The sequence below is a fragment of the Trachypithecus francoisi genome, unplaced genomic scaffold (assembly GCF_009764315.1).
Source record: "Trachypithecus francoisi isolate TF-2019V2 unplaced genomic scaffold, Tfra_2.0 Lachesis_group21, whole genome shotgun sequence".
Classification (NCBI taxonomy): Eukaryota; Metazoa; Chordata; class Mammalia; order Primates; family Cercopithecidae; genus Trachypithecus; species Trachypithecus francoisi.
Genome location: NW_022681467.1, coordinates 17,833,660 through 17,852,139, shown reverse-complemented (window position 1 = coordinate 17,852,139; position 18,480 = coordinate 17,833,660). Strand labels below are relative to the sequence as shown.

General features: G+C 39.4%; 1 protein-coding gene across 2 annotated transcripts in view; it reads left to right on the top strand.

The window, feature by feature from the left end:
• The window catches only part of PLCB1 (phospholipase C beta 1), a 763,475-nt gene that overhangs the window by 666,426 nt on the left and 78,569 nt on the right, over positions 1 to 18,480 (top strand). Inside the window, exon 32 of one of the 2 annotated variants that reach the window (XM_033185645.1) lies at positions 3,074 to 3,191. The exons of the other annotated variant lie outside the window; for it this stretch is intronic. Coding sequence (XP_033041536.1) covers positions 3,074 to 3,172 — 99 coding nt within the window. The 3' untranslated portion in view covers positions 3,173 to 3,191. The remainder of the gene's footprint in view (positions 1 to 3,073; positions 3,192 to 18,480) is intronic. 2 annotated transcript variants of the gene reach the window in all.

Below are 18,480 nucleotides of genomic sequence, written 5' to 3'. Positions count from 1 at the left end.
CTTAGGGCTACATGGTACTCCCTAGGCTGTTTCATAGATTTTTATTGTCTATTGGCCCCATAAGGCAACTGAGTTTGAGATTTAAACAAAAATTAAAACTTAGATTCCCATGGATGCCATTTATTCCTCCTCCTTTTCTTTACCGTATCAACGTTCTTTCCCCCTCCTTTGTCCATATGTTTCTTTCTTGGGGATAAGAAAATGTGGACATATGATGATAAATGTTCTGGATAGAGGATAGAGGCTGAGAAGAGAATCTTCCCCATCTGCTAGAGTAGGGGGCCACATGTTGGTGGGGTTCAGAGTCTTCCCAGCAAACAATGATTTTAACACCAGGAATAGGATGAGGTGGACTTTTATCACATTGGCTTTCATATTCCCACCTGCCATACATGAAAAGTCCACACAACCATGCATGGAAAACCTTTTGGGTTTATTTCTGCTTCTACTTCTGTGTGCCTGTCATTGGGCATGATTCCTATGAATTTTGCTAATACTCATTAGATTTTTTTATCCTCAATGTATCTCTGTTTTTTTTTAAAGCCCTGTTTTGGTATAACTAGGATAGTGAAAATTATCAAACACACACATCCCAAACACTTTAAAGCAACTAATGTAAAAGTGTAATTGATTTCCAGAAACCATTACCTGATTTAACTATGACCGTCAATATTTTAAAGGGAAAAGATGGCCAACCTCAAACCAAAAGAAATACTGTCATCCCTTGGTATCCATGGATGGTTGGTTCCAGGACTCCCCTCAGATACCCCAATCCACAGATGCTCAGGTCCTTTATATAACATTGTATAGTATTTGCATGTAATCTATGCATATTCTCCCATGTACTTTGTCATTTCTAGGTTATTTGTAATGCCTAATACAATGTAAGTTCTATGTATATAGTGTTATACTGTATTGTTTAGGGAATAATGTCAAGAAAAAATGTCTATACATGTTCATACAGACACAACCATCCACTTATGGTTCTTCTGAATAGTGTTGATCCAAAAGTGGTTGAATCCACAGATGTGGAACCCACGGATATGAAGGGGATGACTGTATTTACCTACAGAAAATCCAAAGAGGAAATCTACTAAGTGCTTTGAAATACTTGATGAAGAAGTACTTGGAGATAAGGGAAAAGGCTATTGCCTGAGGGCAAACGCAGGAATAATGGGTTGAAGAAAACACTGAAGAAAGTTTTCCTTCAAAATAGGAAAGCAGTTGCCAAGAGCAGGGTTACATTCTCTGTTTTCCATGTATTATATTATATCTAAGGCCATTTTCATGCAGCAAACTCACCACTTGGAGTCCTGTTTATATATTTTCTGTCAACAGAAATCAACAGACACAAGTGTTCTGTGTTTATTATAATCATTAGTTGAGGTTAATCTTTGAATTTGTCAAGGAGGTGTTTGAATTTCCTTGAATAACATTTTCAGATTTTAAAGACACACACACATATACACAGTAACACACATTTATACACACACACAAACAACTTTATACAACTGGAGAGAAGCTTAGCAGATTAACCATTTCAGCATCAAAATGGATTTCGCCCTAGCTAATTATGCTAGTAAATGAAAATTTGTGTCAAAGAGAATAGCCAGCAGCATGTGTGTGTGTTTGGTACGTAAAAGAGAATCGAAGATACAGTCTTCTATCTTTGGCTGAGAAAGATTTCTTTCCTTTTTCTTTGCACCTTAGGTATTATCCAGAAAAGAAAAAAGTCACTCTTAGGTTTTGCAAAATACACAATGAGCTGTTACAATTTTAAAATCTCTTATTGAGTCTGTGTTTTAGGTGGAGCCAAAAAACCCTAGGACTTGAAAAAAATATTGTAAACCAGACAAGACATCTTTATAATTGTTGAGTCCCAACTGCAGTGCAATCACCTTAGTCCAAGCCTCCACCATCTCTCCCCTGGATTTCTAAGTAGCCTCCAAACTGGTCTCCCTGCTGCCACATGTGTGCACTCAAAATCTATTCTCAACATGTCACCCAGAGGCATCCTTTTAGAATAAAAGTTAAATCAGGTCGCTCCTTGGTTGAAAACCCTTCAGTGGCTCCCAACACCCTCAGAATAAAAGCTTAAAAGTCCTATATGGTCTAACTCCACTTTTGCTGCATGTTTTCTTCCTTTCCTCCTTGATGTACTCTCTGATCAGGCCACACTGGGCTCCTTGCTAGGCCCCAACAAGACAGGCGAATTCCACCTTGAGCCATTGTATGGACTGTTTCCTCATCTCCCAAGTGTCTGTTTGGGCAACTCTCTCCTGTCTTTCAAATGTTTGTTCAAATCTGTCAGAGGCTTTCCATGACCACTTTATTAAAATTTATAACCCCCTCCACCACTGCCCCATCCCTGCCATCCTCTCTCCTGTTTATTCTGCTGTGCTTTCTGTTTTTCATAGCATTTGTCACCTTCTCTCATTCAGTCATACCCTTCTTTCCTAAGTGTGTCCTTGAGTGCTGCCCCACCCATCAGAATGTAAGTTCCACAACGGCCGGGGCTTTGTCTGTTTGGTTCCCTGACGCGCTTGAGTTCCAGACACCCAAGAACATCGCCTGCCATATAGCTGGTGTTCAATAAATATTTTTTGAATGCATGATGTATGTAGAGGGCTAACAACACTAACTCTGTATGTTAAAAAATAGTTCTGGCTCTTCGTGGGGAGAAAAGTAGTGCCCAGACCCCTTGGACTGTGTTGTTCACTGAACAAACAGCTGTCAATCATTCATCACTATCTTTTCTCCAGTTTCTTGATGGTAGTGGGATTTTGTGGAGAATATCTCAAAAGTAACAATTGTGATCATTTTTAACAACTAATTCTTACAGAGAGTGGGGAAGGCCAAGGAGAACTCAATGCCACTTCCATTGAATGTGTGGGAGGCCAGGTGCCATGCCACACTGGGGGTGTTGGAGCAGATAAAGGCAAACAGAGGAATTAAATCTGTATTCTAGAAGGCACTCCAAGAGACGTCCCAAACAAATAATTGGAAACACCAGGTGACTTAGAAATCAATTTCATTGCCACAAAAATGACAGCCTCCCTTTTTTTCCACACAGGGGGAAGGTTCCTCCTCATTCTTGTCGGAAACTTGCCATGAGGATCCCTCTGTTTCCCCCAACTTTACTCCCCCCAACCCTCAAGCTCTCAAGTGGTGACCACCGTCCTTCCGGCCAGGTAGGACTGGATGGGAGGGGTCGCTTTTGAGAGAAGGGTGGTGTGTAGCCATCCGGTTTTCAGGCATCACAGACTTGCTCCTTTGTCCTTCACCCTCCCTTTCTCTACATTCCCATCTTTTTTTTCTGCTAAAGTTCCTAGCCACACCCATGATCCTTTCCACCTTCCTCTGGTATTAATTTCTGCATCATTGTGCTCTCTCTTCCTGACATAAATCTCATTCTTCCATATTGTCTTCTTCCTCTTTCTCCTTTTTGTTTCTCTATTGGCAAATTTGGCTTCCTTTTTAATCTGGATTTTCTCTCTTGCACTCAGACTATTATTCCCACTTTTGAAACAATTTTTTCCATTTCTGCTTCTCACAACACTGTTTTCCCGCAGTCCTATTGTCTTACAATCCAGTGGGATCGAGTTAACTCTCAAGGAGTCTTTTTCAATCCACTCCCCTCAACTTACCACAGCCCTCCTTTTGGAAGTCCAGCAAAATTTATTTTATTCCTACATGGTATTTAGAGTGAGTGGAGACAGCTTGTGATTTCCTGATTCTCTAGAAGCAAGAGCTCTTGGAAATATCTCACTAATAAGGATACTTGGGCCAGGAGCTCTTTGTTAGAGCAAACTTCAGCTTGAAAATCAGAGCAGACTTTAACTTACCCAAGGAAATACATCACGAAAACTATTATATCGCCTTCACTAGTAAGAAAACTGGCAAAAGTCATTCCAAAGAGTGTGCAATTCTTAGAGAAAAGAAGCATTCTTGTGATTTCAAATAAGGCAAACTTTATTCTGATGTAATGAAAATAAAATTCTACAATGAGACTTATACTGTTTTTGTCTTCAAGTATTTGTTGATCTGTGAAATAATGCAGTTTAAAAACATGTCAAAGAGTTACTGAAAATAACTCTTTACTGAGAAAGAGGTATGACTTATTCCTCTTCCTTGACATCAGTTGTTGCTCTGTCTGAGAGCTTTTCAGACCTTTGTGGGTATCTCAGTTACTTGGGCATCCTGTTAAACTGCAGACACTGATCTAGGATGTCTGTGTAGGGCCGGAAAGTCTGCCTTTCTAAGTAGCTTCCAGGGGATATAGATGCTGCCACAGTTCCAGGGAGCACATCTTAACTCGCCAGGATCTAGTACATTCCTACCTCCAGGCTTAAGCATCTGGAAGAAGCTTCAAGCCACCGTCATGGTGTTTGAATGTATTTTAACTTTTTGACCCAATCACAAGCCTGGGCCTTTGATTATTTTTTTTTATTATTATTATTTTCTACTGCCTGTAACACTAGAAAGAGAGACACAGGAAATGCCATGTCAGAACAAAGTCACAACATGGCTGTGGATTCGGTTAATGTCCTCTCAACAGTGATCATTTTGTTTCTGTGTGACCTTGTGATGAAGGCCGTATTGGAAGATGGGTAGAGGACAGACATATAATATCAATTTCTGGCTTCTATAAGAAGGCATCAGGGAGACCTTGACAATGTCTTCTTCATTCGGATATAAATGTTAAGACCATCTTTTAAATCATCAATGATGAGCATCATTCGAATTTTTGTTGTTGTTACACTTGTTACAGCCTGGTAGTTTTGTGGGTTTTTTTGTTTGTTTGTTTTTTGTTTGTTTGTTTGTTTTTGAGACATTGTTTTGCTCTCATCGCCCAGACTGGAGTGGAATGGCGCGATCTCAGCTCACCACAACCTCGGCCTCCCAGGTTCAAGTGATTCTCCTGCCTCAGCCTCCTGAGTAGCTGGGATTACAGGCTCCCGCCACTACGCCCAGCTAATTTTGTATTTTTAGTAGAAATGGGGTTTCTCCATATTGGTCAGGCTGGCCTCTAACTCCCGACCTCAGGTGATCCGCCTGCCTCAGGCTTCCAAAGTGCTGGGATTACATGTGTGAGCCACGGTGCCTGGCCTGCCCTGGTAGTTTTTAAAGCTATTGTGAACCACCAAATACCACAGATAGAATATCATATTTTCTCAGGGGATGCAAATGACAGTGGGTGGAGGAGCTAAGAACACATGACTTGGGTTTTATTTTTCAAAACAAATGCAATAGAGACAAAAAAACTGCATTTGTGTTGCTGTGCTTTCTCAGGCTTGCAATAGTCTGTTCACAACTTGTATTCCCTTTAGAATGTCAACTGATATGCCCACTGGGGAAAAATATTTATTTTAAAAAACAGACAAATATCCCCACAGTACCTAGACTTCAAAAATTTAATCATATGGTGAGTTTGTTTGGTTCCTTTAGCTTTCCACATATAAAAGATGATATAAAAATAAATATTTCACACTTTTCATGTCAAAATAGGTCTCACTGCTAAAGCAGAAAAAGAAAATTCCATTATAGTATTTTTATATTTGAAAAAAGAACAAAATGTTCTTTTATAATAGTGTATGGAAAGTAGATTTTTGTACTAATTTTAATATTTCCCCAAATGTTTTCTGCATTCTTGTTCTTTCCTTAAACATCTTCATTCATACACTACAGCTGAAAACAAAATGATGAATAAAAAGTAATAGTACATAAGGCTGGGCATGGTGGCTCATGCCTGTAATCTCAGCACTTTGGGAAGCTGAGGTGGGTGGATCACCTGAGGTCAGGAGTTCGAGACCAGCCTGACCAAAACCCCATCTCTACTAAAAATACAAAACATTAGCCAGGTGTGGTGCCAGGTACCTGTAATCCCAGCTACTCAGGAGGTGGAGGCTGAGGCTGAGGCTGAGGTGGGGCAGGAGAAGCCCTTGAACCCGGAAGACAGATGTTGCCTTGAGCCAAGGTCGCACCATTGCACTCCAGCCTGGGCAACAAGAGGAAAACTCCATCTCAAAAAAAAAAAAAAAAAAAGGAATAGTACATAAAGCTATAAAGCTATCACGTATTTGCCAAAAGATAATGTTTTCTATTATGATAGAAGATTGGCCCCAAGAGTAGTCATCACATAAATAGTTGGAATTTTACATTTTTTTAATTTGTGGGTGCAAATCTTCATTGGTGAAAAAATATATTCCTTGTTATCAGCTTGACGTTAATAGGTGAAGCTAAGTAGGTGAGTTATACTTTTAACCATGGTAACCCATTTTTAAAATAGCCACAAATCACTACAGAGCAAGATATAAAATAAACAAAAGAGATGTTTGCTCATTTTATGTATATTAAGTCTTTAGATAAAGAGATGTAGAATGACCAATTTCTAAAAACACCAGTGAAACATTGGAAAATTATAAATATATGCCAAGTAATTATTAATGCCTGCTTTATTCTAGAATATGCCAATTTCAATAGAAAGCACAAAAGAACATAAAATATAGTTCCTACATGCTTTAAAATAATAAAGGTCAGTTTAAGGCCATAGAAAGGCATTACGATATTTTTCTGACATTCAATAATAAAAACAAAAATTAGCATTTAAGGAGCACTTACTGCATCATCAAGCACCTTTAAAGCACATAACATGTGTTATCTCCTTCTTCTTGCCATTGTACATTTGAAGAAACTAAAGTTCAAAAAGGTTAATGAACTTTACTAAGGTCAGACAAAAAGTACCAGACCTTGGACACACCATGTGTCCTTCAGCTTTCTAAGTGAATGTCTGAAGCTAAGATTTTATGATCTAGATGTCAGAGTAGGTGACTTCTTTTTCTCATGTTGACATGGATAAACAGGCAATAAGGGTACACCACCTATGCCTCAATATACTTACCTGTAAAATGGAAAGACGATGAGCCTCTTCGTTAAGGAAGCATATCTCTTTGAGTGGCTAGAAGGGATACTCGCCACACATGTATTCCAAAACATTGTTTCATTTGCTGGTGGCATAGCCCAGCCTCCACAAGATCATGGCTACAATTTGCCAGAGATATCACCCCCAAACTGATCACAACAGCACAAGGCATTAAACATCACAGGCAGCACGTTCACATTGCTCAGAGTCACTTGTTTTTAACAAACATCTGGGAGAAGAACATCTCTGAGGACTAGATTTTCGAAAACTTCCAGCCCTGTGAAAACAGGACTCACCTTTAGGAAACCACAATTAGTCACAGTTTCTATCACTGAGAGGCGGGCAGCTGTTTTCTGTGTTCGTCGCATCTGCTGGGGAAGCAATGCCAAGCAGAGGGAAAGGGAGACACCTGAGGCACAGTGTGGCCTGCACAGTTTGGTTAAGAGAATTTTGGATCAACCTTCCCTGTCTATGGCTGCTGAAAACTCCCAGTTTCCCTCTCTAAAGCGGCAGGATTGAGGAAGGGCTCACCCACTCTCGCCTCCCTCCAACCTTGGCTTTCCTCCTTCCTGTCTTCTCCTCTACTTGCAAGCCATTCAGCTTATACATGTCAATGCTCTTTCAACAACAGACTCAGTGAGTTTGCTTCCCTTGAGGGCTTTCTCTCTCTCCTCTCCCCATTCCTCCTGTTAGGTCTGTCGCTTGCCCCAGCCTTAGAACAGAATCCTTGTTAACGAACCCTTCTTCTGTACTACACAAGAGAGGAGTTAGAGACACATTGGGCTTTTCTACGGGTCTGCTTTCATTTGTTAAGCAATTGTTTTTTATTTGGATTTCATTTATTCATTAAAATATTTATGAGGCTGTACTACTTACCCTGAGGATGCTAGGAATTTTAAAGGAATATCTTGGTAGAGAAATACCTCCTTTTAGATTGTATTTTAAGTTTCAGTCATAGCACAGAAAGGGTCTTCTTTGGAACCTGTGACAGATGACCCTCTTCTCCTTTTCCTCTGCAGTTAGATTCAGGGCGACTGCTTTGGGCTAAATTATAAAAGATTTAAGCAGGAAATAAAGAGACTTTTCTGAAAGTAAAAATATCTAAATACCCAAATAGATTCCTGAGGGATGTTGTGTTTCTTTGAAGATCTTTAAATGTGGAGACAAAGAAGGCATCTACCAGCAGAGGGTTGCATATGACTGAGTGACCTTTTTATGATCTCCTTTGAATCCGTGAAGGATGCGATTAATTAAAGTCAGAAGTTTGTCACTAAAATAATAGTTATGAGATCCAGAGAATTCAAGGTGTTGGAGGACTCATTAAGTAGGTGCATAAATATCATGCTGAAAGATTTAATGAGACCATAGGGTCACTTATAGAAAAATGGTACAGAGATGGCCTAGAAAAAATAAATTAGAATCGATATTGTGCTTCCGAATTAACAGCTATAGATTGCTATATTAACACCTGAGACAGAAATTCTATAATTATATCTTGATGATGAATATTGATGTTCTTGTCATGGGAAAAATGAAAATTGCTCACATTTAGTATTTTACTTATCAATCATAAAATAAATTTATATGTGTGTGCTTATTTCTGTGACACCTGGTAACCGTGAATGCTTTAAGTAGCTACAATTAAGTGAATAATTTTTTTTTTTTTTTTCCTTTTAATTCAACCAATAGTTATTGAATGCCTACTACACAGAAGGCACTGGGCTAGGTGCCGGGAAAAAACACAGATGCACCCCTTTCCACGCTTCAAGTTGATTAGAGTATAGTGCTATCCAATAGAATTTTCTGCACTGATGGAAATTTTCCATGTCTTAGTGTCCAGTGCAGTAGCAACTAGCCACAAGTAGTTATTAATCGTTTGGAATGTGGCTGATGCAACTAAGGTGTTGAATTTTAAATTTTATTTTAACTGTTTATATTTAAATGTGAATATAAACAGCCACATGCTTAATCTTAATTTATAATGTGTAATCCGCTTTTGTGTCAAAAAGGATTGCATTGGGACAAAAGACTATGTTCATCATTATAATAGAGCTGTTTACATGGGAGGAAAGGCTGACACATAATTGAGGAAACCAAGGAAGGCTTCACAGAGGTGGCAGTCATTTAGCTGAGACCTAGAGGAGCAGATAGGAAGGACTTCCTCATGACAATATGAAAAAGCCTGAGATGCGAGTATCATGTTACTCTTGTGGAACTGCATGTAATTTCATCATTTACATGTTGTGTTACTCTGCTCAGCTTCCATAGCAAAATATCACAGATTGGGTGGCTTCAGCAACAGAAATTTATTTTTTCACAATTCTGGAGTCTGGAAGTCTAAGATCAAGGTGCCCGCGAGATTCATTTCTGGGGAGCCTTCTCCTCTGGGTTTGCAGACAGTGGCTTTTTGCCATGTCCTCAGATGGCCTTTCTATGCACATGCACAGAGAGAGAGAGAGAGCGCATGCACGCACTGCCACTTCTTCCTTTTCTTATAAGGACACCAGCCCTATCGGATCAGGGAGCCACTCATATGAGTTCATTTAACCTTAATTACTTCATTAAAGATTCTATCTCCAAATATAGTCACATTGAGGGTTAGGGCTTTGATATATGAATTTGGGAGAGACACAATTCAGTCCATAAAGGAAATATGTCTCTCACACATAGCTCACACAAATTCTGTAGAAAACTATCATCTATTTACCCAGCATCTGGTGATTTTAATCACTGCTTTTGATTTGCATAGTGTTAGATAACATAGGGTTCTAGAATATTAACAAGTATAAAAAATACCTAAACCAAAGTATCCACCTTACAGAACTCGAATGTGATTAAACATTGCTTAAGCAAATATTAATTTTCCTTTATTCTTTGAGGACAAACCAGTGGTGAGCTGGAGCTTACTATCTAAGTTCATAACAGTTCATTTTCAAATTTTTCAAGGATTTTGTGACCTGATTATTAAACACAACCATTACTACAAATTAAATTATATAAACTTTCAATGAAATAAATTTATTCAAAACAAATGTAACAAATACTCATAACTCATCATTTACCAATTTTTTCCTAGAGCTTTGTCGAAGCACTTTTTAAAATTTTTTTTTAAGACAGAGTCTCACTGTGTTGCCCAGGCTGGAGTGCAGTGATGCGATCATGGCTCACTGCAGCCTCAATTTCCTGAGGTCAGTTCAATAGATCCCCCCGCATCAGCTTCCCAAGTAGCTGAGAATACAGGCTTGCCACTGCACTTGGCTGATTTTTTTATTTTTATTTTTGTAGAGGTGGAGTTTTGTCATATTGCCCAGGCTGATCTTAAACTCCTGAGCTCAAGCTCAAAGCGATCGTCCTGCCTCAGCCTCCCAAAGTGCTCGGATTACAGGCATGAGCCACGGTGCCCGGCTCACTTACAAATAATTTAATACTTCTCACTATTGCCTGTGCTGTCAAGGTACTTTGCATCTTTACGTCTACTACGCACCATCGGTAATGGTGGCTCTGACAGTCTGCTACTGTACACCTCCTCCCAACTCCTTATTCAAGGTCACCACTTTGGTAGTTTGCGACTGGCTCTGGGCAAGTATTTACACCATTGAAAATCAACCATCTCTAAAACTTCCTCCTCCCAACTCCTTACACAAGGTCACCACTTTGGTAGTTTGCAGCTGGCTCTGGGCAAGTATTTACACCGTTGAAAATCAACAATCTCTAAAACTGGGCCCTTTCATTTTCTAGTAGAGCCACATATTAATCATTTACCAGCACACCGCTGGCACAAACCTTACTCTCTTTCATCGTACAGGGTTTTCCCAGTATTTATCTGGAGTTCCTGTTGCAGCTTTCCATGGTCGAAACATTATTGCCCATCCTTTAAAAACAAAATGAAACTTTTTACTGAAATAAATTACCTTTTTTAAAGGTTTTTTCTGTTTCCTACACTAGACAGAGCCTATACTGCTCTGTTGATCCATGAACTTTCAGGCCCTCAGTATAAAATGTTTTAAGGACAACAGAAAAGTCCCCTAAAACTCAAACCTAGCATTGACAACATTTTTCTAGCCCCCTCAGCAAGGTCTTCTACCTGCAAATTGCCTCAGCTGTAACGTAACATACCTCCCGCTGCTAGTACTAGCTCACAGCTAATACTAAGCATAACACTTGACTCCATTTTACAGGGGCCACTTTTTTTCTCTAAAAGTTTTATGTAACAGTGAGTGAAATAGAATAGATGCTGGGGTAAACAGCAGTTTCCAGATTAAATGTTATTTTCTGTAGGAAACATTTCTCTCCAGTGTTGCCCCTTCACACCATCCCCAAACAAGTAAAAAATTGCTCAGACTTTGAAAATGTAATAGCATCTGGCAGAACTCACATTTGACCTTTTATTAAACCTACAATTATGTCACACCGGTGAGATCTAAAATTCAAGGCTCCAGAAGTTAAAGCAATGTGTCCAAGGTTACATGGAAAATACTTGAGAGCACACAGTTTCCTGCCCTGGCCTTTCACTTCAGTTGTACACCGTAGTACGTGTGTTTTCTGATTAGAGTTTTCATTTTTCTTCAGTTATAATTTCCTTTACCATCATAACATTTTGGGAGGCTGGTATGAGGGTGAGTATAGAAGAAGGAATTCAAACAGAAAAGGTTAAGTGATTTATAGTTTTCACCCTTTCTCCAAGCCCCCAGATTTGAGATTTATGTGCCCCCAAATTTGAGAATCATGAATTTAGATTGAGTAAGAATGGATAAAATCCATTAACAATCAATTTAGATTGTATTAGAATGGATAAAATCCATGGCATATCGAAAGAATGGAAAAGGGATCCCAGGAGGTAGTTCTGGATAACTTGTAACTTGAAAACGTCTGGTAGAGGCCGCGCATAGTGGCTCATGCCTATAATCCCAGCACTTTGTGAGGGCAAGTCAGGCAGATGGCTTGAGCCCAGGAGTTTGAGACCAGCCTGGGCAACATGGCGAAACCCCATCTCTGCAAAAAATACAAAAATTAGCTAGGTGTGGTAGTGCATGCTTGTAGTCTCAGCTACTTGGGAGGCTGAGATATGTGAGGATTGCATGAGCCTGGGAGGTCAAGGCTGCAGTGAGCCAAGATCGCACTACTGCACTTTGGCCTGGACAACAGAGTGAGACCCTGTCTCAAAAACAAATAAATAAATAGTCTGGAAGAATAGAAAAAGCAAGTGAGAAACAAAAAAGGGACGACCTATGAGGTAGGAGGAAAACCAAGAGGGTCAAAGAAGCCCAGAGGAAAAGCAGTGCGTGAATATGAAGGGCATGATCCCCAGTGTCTAAAGCCGGTGAATGCTACAGAAGTCTTCTTTGATTTTAGTATCCAGGAGGTCATTATTGGCCTTGGTGTTAGTGAGGAATCAGTCGAAAGGTGGGGAAGGGAACCAGGTAAGAGTGGATTAAACAGGAGACCTGGAACAGGAGACAGCTTATCTAACACCCATTTGGAACTATAGACTCGAAGGGAAGCAGGGATCTGTACTAGTAATGGAGGAAATAGGAGGGAAAATCCATTTGAGAAGAGATTAATGAGTCCTTCTAATTCATGGTTCGGTCTAGTTTATCACGAAACACTAAATCAAATGAAAGAGTTGCTTCTATAGCCCTGTGTACTTCCATCGGCAGATTTTATATTGGGTTGTACAGATCAACCCCATTGCCAAGGAAGAACAGGAAAAAGAGATTTCACCTACATTAATGGTTGGCAGAGTGGTATTTCCCTCTGATAAATGAATATTCAATGGAGGAACAATATCTTAAGTATACAGCATATGTTATTCAGAACAATAACAATAAAGGATTTCTATAGACCTTGTTTAAATGTTGGGTTGTTTTCTTTTGCTGTTGAACACATCAACCAGCAGTACTTACACAACTTACATCACGATCTTCATAGCTGATACAGAAAGCCACAGGCCTGCATGGCTGCTACACTGAAGTGTCTACAGACCAAGAGGCTTCACGTGTGCCTTTCTGTAATTAGTATTTACTCAGCCTCCTATAGCAGGGAAAATATTTTGCACATAATAAACTCATATATTTCCTTACCCCTTAAGGGGTAATGTACTTAAGCACATTCTGCTGTAGGATTTTTACTAGCAAGGTTGAGTCACAGCTCCAGGAAAGGAAAGAATGGGACTCCCTAGAAGAGAAGATCCTCATTAGCAGATGAGAAATTTTGTAAAACAGGGATTACAAGAGAGGAAGGTATTTTTTTTTTTTTCCCAAATTTCTTTAGCTTCTTCTAACACAGAAGGCAGGTCTAGGGGGCTAGAGCCTTGCTAGCTATGTCCCCAAAGATGACATAACTCAGGATAAGACATAGAAAAAGAAGAAAGCCTGTCCCCCTCTCCCCCAGGCCTTGGAATTGTTGGAAGAAGAAGGGGAGAGAGAGAGTAGAGCAGGAAATAAGACTTTGTATGTACCTCTCTGACTTCTACCCTCCAGGCAAAAATCTGGAAGATTCTGGAGCAGGCTCATGACTCCTCATATCTTGCATGTCTTAGAATGGACAGGAAAGCTCTTGCATGTCCCATTGATTGGAGATGGTGGTGTAAGCAGAGGCTAGTGTGAGCGGGGGCTGGTGAAAGCTGAGGACAAGACAAAGATGCTCCCTCTGGTGATGACTTCATAATTGAAGTCAGCTGGACTCAAGTAATGAGTGGACTTTGCCAGACTCTACCAGGGCGTATCACCCCAAATGGCCAGCAGTCTTTCATCCATGGAGCAATCTAGGCCAACCATTTCACAGCACAGACCTGTGAGGATGCAGAGAGCAGCCTGGCAGGTGTAAGCCTGTGCCTTTCTCCCTCTTATAAGACACACTGAGTTCCTGAATAGATTTACCCACCGTTTTGGGGAGCTGAAAATGGGAAGGACAACTTTACAAGCTTCAACTTTACCCAAAGGGACTGACTCATGCAAAAAACGTGTAAAACCAATCCTGTGGGGAGTGAAATGTTGAAGAAACCATAAGGAAATTGTCTATTTCCTTTAACAGTTGGAAAGGCTAGGGCAGCTTCCCTTCCTGTCATGGGAAGTGTGAGTCCTACGCCCTCTGGGAGAATGGTTTGAGAAGTGTTTCCGCTGTGACTTAAATTACAGCCATTTCCCAAGCAGGCAGCCCAGGGACTGTGGTAGGCAGTGCCAGCTACTCAGAGTCAATTGAAAGGGAATTGGTCGCCTGGGAGGTTTCTAACCTGATTTCAGGTTTCCTGGACACCGTGTCCTCTCCTGACCCAACACCTGCTGTGACAGATAGATGTTTGTAATGAGGTGAATAACAAGCAGTCTCATGAACATTAGGTCACATGGAACAAAAGGCACACTGGCTTAGGTGGAGCCTGCATTTTCCTGTTTTCTCTAATACATTTCTCTGGCAAATCTACTCATGGAAAGCTTTGGCAAGAATTTTAGGCAAAGCCTTTAAAGTCACATTTTTCAGAGGAAAAAAATGTTTGCTATTTCATGGCTGAAAGAGAGACTCAGTTCTGCTGTTACATTCAGAAATCTGGTTTTTTTTTAATGTCTGTTTCATACGTAAAATCTCAGAATATCTTACTAAGACCAGCTCTAAAGCAAACTATTTCACCACACACAAAGAAAACGCAACCATCATAATAAAGGGGGCAGAAGGAAACATTGGGATGTGGTGGGTTCGTTATCAAAATGAATGAGGACCATGCGCGGTGGCTCACGCATATAATCCCAGCACTTTGCGAGCCCAAAGTGGGAGGATCGCTTGAGCCAAGGAAATCGAAAACAGCCTGGGCAACATAGTGAGACCCTATCTCTACAAAAAAATTTTAAAAATTAGCTGGGCATGGTAGCACATGCCTGTAGTCCCAGCTACTGAGGAGGCTGAGGCAGGAGGATCACCTGAGCCCAGAAATTCCAGGCTGCAGTGAATTATGATCACACCACTGCACAGCCAGGGCAACAGAGCAAGATTATGTTTTAAATAAATAAATATTAATGAATAAAATGAAATATTCCTAATAGACAAACTGGTTTTTGACATCTCTGGTGGTATTTCAATTGATTTCTCCTGTAGAGGAATTAATAGGTGAATGCCTGCCCCAGCAAGGGTCCAGTGTGAACAAAGCTTTCTATGTGATTTATAGGTTTTTCCTCTGCCCTGATGTGACTACCAGAAGTGGGGCTCAGCTGGGAGTTTTAGAAATGATTTTTTCTTTTTATTTAAATTCTGTGCCTCATTATATTCTTTGAGGTATTAGTCAGAGCTTTATCATGATCAGTCTTATTTCCACAGTCCCTCAGTATTTAAGTCTTATTAGCAAAATTAAATGTGAAAAAGGTATTGTGTAAGATTTTACAAGAGCCCAAGATGAAGAGTAGAGATGTGTGTGGTGTTCGTCGATGGCATTATGCTTCTATCCTTGTTCTGACAGGATTCTGGCCTTTTGGAACATTCTATCTAAGGGCTGAAGCTAATTTAGTTGAGAAATCTAAAGATTGCATTTCGAGAATGATTTTAACACATAGATTTCCAATCTTGAAATTACAATAGTCACTCACTTATCAAAGAGTAGAGTAGAAAATAAGTCTTTCCTTTTAACATCTTTTCTCTCTTAAAATTGGAGGATAGGGATTTATAAGTAGTGTTCCATCTATCCCTCCATCCATCCATCCATCCATCCATCCATCCATTCTTCCATCCACCTATCCACCTATGGTATGTACTTGCGTGTGTGTGTGTGTGTAAACATATTTAAAAAGCAGGTTTACTCATTGCTTTTGGTACAGTTCTCTAAACTAAAGAAACTTATGTTGGTATTTTTATTGTCCATGAAATTATATTATGAAACAATAACAGGTAGGAAGGATGGGTGCCCATAAATATCCATACTCTTTGCATTTTGTATCACATGTACTACTAATCTCTTACATTTGTTAATCTATTGCTATGGTTTTTACATAAGTTGGACTGACACCTTCATTTAGCAGATGTGGAAAGAGGCCCAAAGAGGTCCACTTACAGGCAGGAATAGGGCCAGGCCAGAAATCTAGTCTCCAGTATTTTTCCTTTTCTTAGCAAACAGATTCTCCAATGAGCAGACTTGATTGTGTCTTGCTGCATAGCAACCCACACTAACTATACAGGTGTAATGTCCATTATTTAAAAAACCCAGTCCCCTTTGATTTCAGATCATGTGCTTCCCTTCTCTACTGTGCAGATGTCAGGTAAACGGGTAATTGCTGCACTGCTTTATTGTTTGTTCCAGTCTTCTTTTCTCTGTGTTCCTTCCTTTATTCATTTTCAGCTGTTACGAATTTATACACAATTAAAGGGGGAGGGAGGCATATTAATTGAAAAATTGATGACATAACCTTGAGGGCTTTGCTTTAATTACCTCCAGTGTTCAGGAATGACAGTTCTTCAGATTTATCTTCTCTTCCTTAATAGAGGATTTTTCCACTGGACTGACTTCTGGCAATATCTGGTGTTCAGACTGTAGTGCCATGCTCTGCTATTTTTATTACTCACACAAAAGTCACAAAAGTGAACTGATGGGCCATGGGTAAGTTAAACTTCTAATCACGCAATGGTGGAATAAAAGAGCCATTGCTAACCCTGGCAGATCTAAGGTATAAAATTTCACAAAATTACATAGATGGTAAGAGGTGGTTTTGACACAATTTGAGCTGATGCTTTCATTTAGCCAATGTGGAAAGAGGCTCAGAGAGGTCCACTTATAGGCAGTGGTAGGGCCCGGTCCGAAGTCTAATCTCCAGCCTCCTTGCTTTGTACTCCGTGCCTCAAACTCAACCACTCTCTTCTCCCAACCATATTGCGTCTTAGTGAGTTACAGTGCAACACAAGTTCTAGAAATATCTATTAAAAAATTATGTTCTGATCATAAAACAATTGAAAACATATAAAATAAAATAATTTAGTTAGGGGCTAGATGCAGTTTAAGATTTGAAAATCAATAGTTTTCCTCTATAGCATCAATAATATCTATCTATCTAATTATGTATAATATGACACAAAATAACAGAAACCATAAGATATATTAATAGAACATGTATTATATTATATAACCTGTTTATAGATATTCCTAAGGAGGATTGTGGCAAAGATTTCTGGAGGTGATATTTAATGATATCTTATAAAATGGTAGTGAAGAGAAAAGTAAAACAGTGGCGAAGAATACGAAAGGTGAGACACCAGTGTAAGAGATCAATAAATAGTTAAAAGCAGATAAATGGGAAGGAACTGATCTTTTAGAAAAAAAAAAAAACAGGAGATACAGCTAAGTGCCCAGAGCACAGGATCGCAACTGAGAGGGACACTGGAAAGAGAAAACCAAGGGAAGTAAGTTATCAAAGAAATATTATAAGAAACATTTTCACAACTGAAGAATGTTAATTACCAGACTGAAGGGCCAAAGTGAGTGCCCAGCAACAAAAAAGAAATGACCCACGCTTAGGCTCCAAACTGGAAAATTTTGGAATACCAAAAACAAAGAATTTTTTTCAACATTTCCAGGACAAAAACTACCACTCACAAATGGAAAGTCAGAATGAGATCAGGCATCTCTACAGAAAATGAAAGTTTGAAGAGTAAAGCAAAGCATTCAGAGTTCTAAAATGATTTAATGGGGAATTCTAAAGCCATACTATCAAGCCAGAGAATAGAACAAAAACTTGTTCAGACATACAAAATACTGTACCATCTATATGTTTTTCTAAAATGCAAAACAAATTCTGCTCTTTCTATAAGCATATATATGAATATGAATAAACAGAGAATTTCTGGACATTTACACACCAAACTTAAACCATGGTTAACCTGAGGGAGGGGACTGGGATTAGGGAGGTGGCCAAAAGGTGCTTTGCAGCTATCCATATTGTTTGTTTGCATGTGTTTACTGAAATAATGTATTTATGTATTATCTGGGTGATTAAAAGTATTCTTCATGTTAATGCAAAATAACCCATTACTGATAAAAGTTAGTTTTAAATGAGAGCTTGTTTGAAATTCTAAACTTTCCTCTAACTGTTCATCTGGATCCACTTCTTTCAAATGCCCTTTCTATTTCTATCTTTAAAAAGAAATCCAATTCAGACTAAAAGGAGCCATTATAGTCTCTTGATATCATCACATTTCTGTTAATGAGCCCTTCAAACTTGATTGGTTCTTAGTAGAATTACAGTGATTCTGAAGCAGTCCTGAAGTCACCTGTTTCCCTCTGCCATAGAAAATGCCACATCTGTTGCTGATATAATCTAAGATAACAAAATATCAAGAAAACAAAACAGAGACCTGAGTTTCCAATGAAAACTCTGTATAACTTTTTTAAGTATGTTTAAATGCATCAGTGAATGGGAAAAAAGTAGGGAATGCTCAGAGGACAAGGTCCAAGTGAAAGCAGGTACCAGAGAGGTGAGCAGAGCAGTCAAGCTGTCCTTTATCTTGAAAGTGTCTATCAGGGTCAGCATGGTAGAACTTGGTATTGAAACTTGGTGTAGAATAGAGGAGGAAAAAATTCTCCCTGAGAA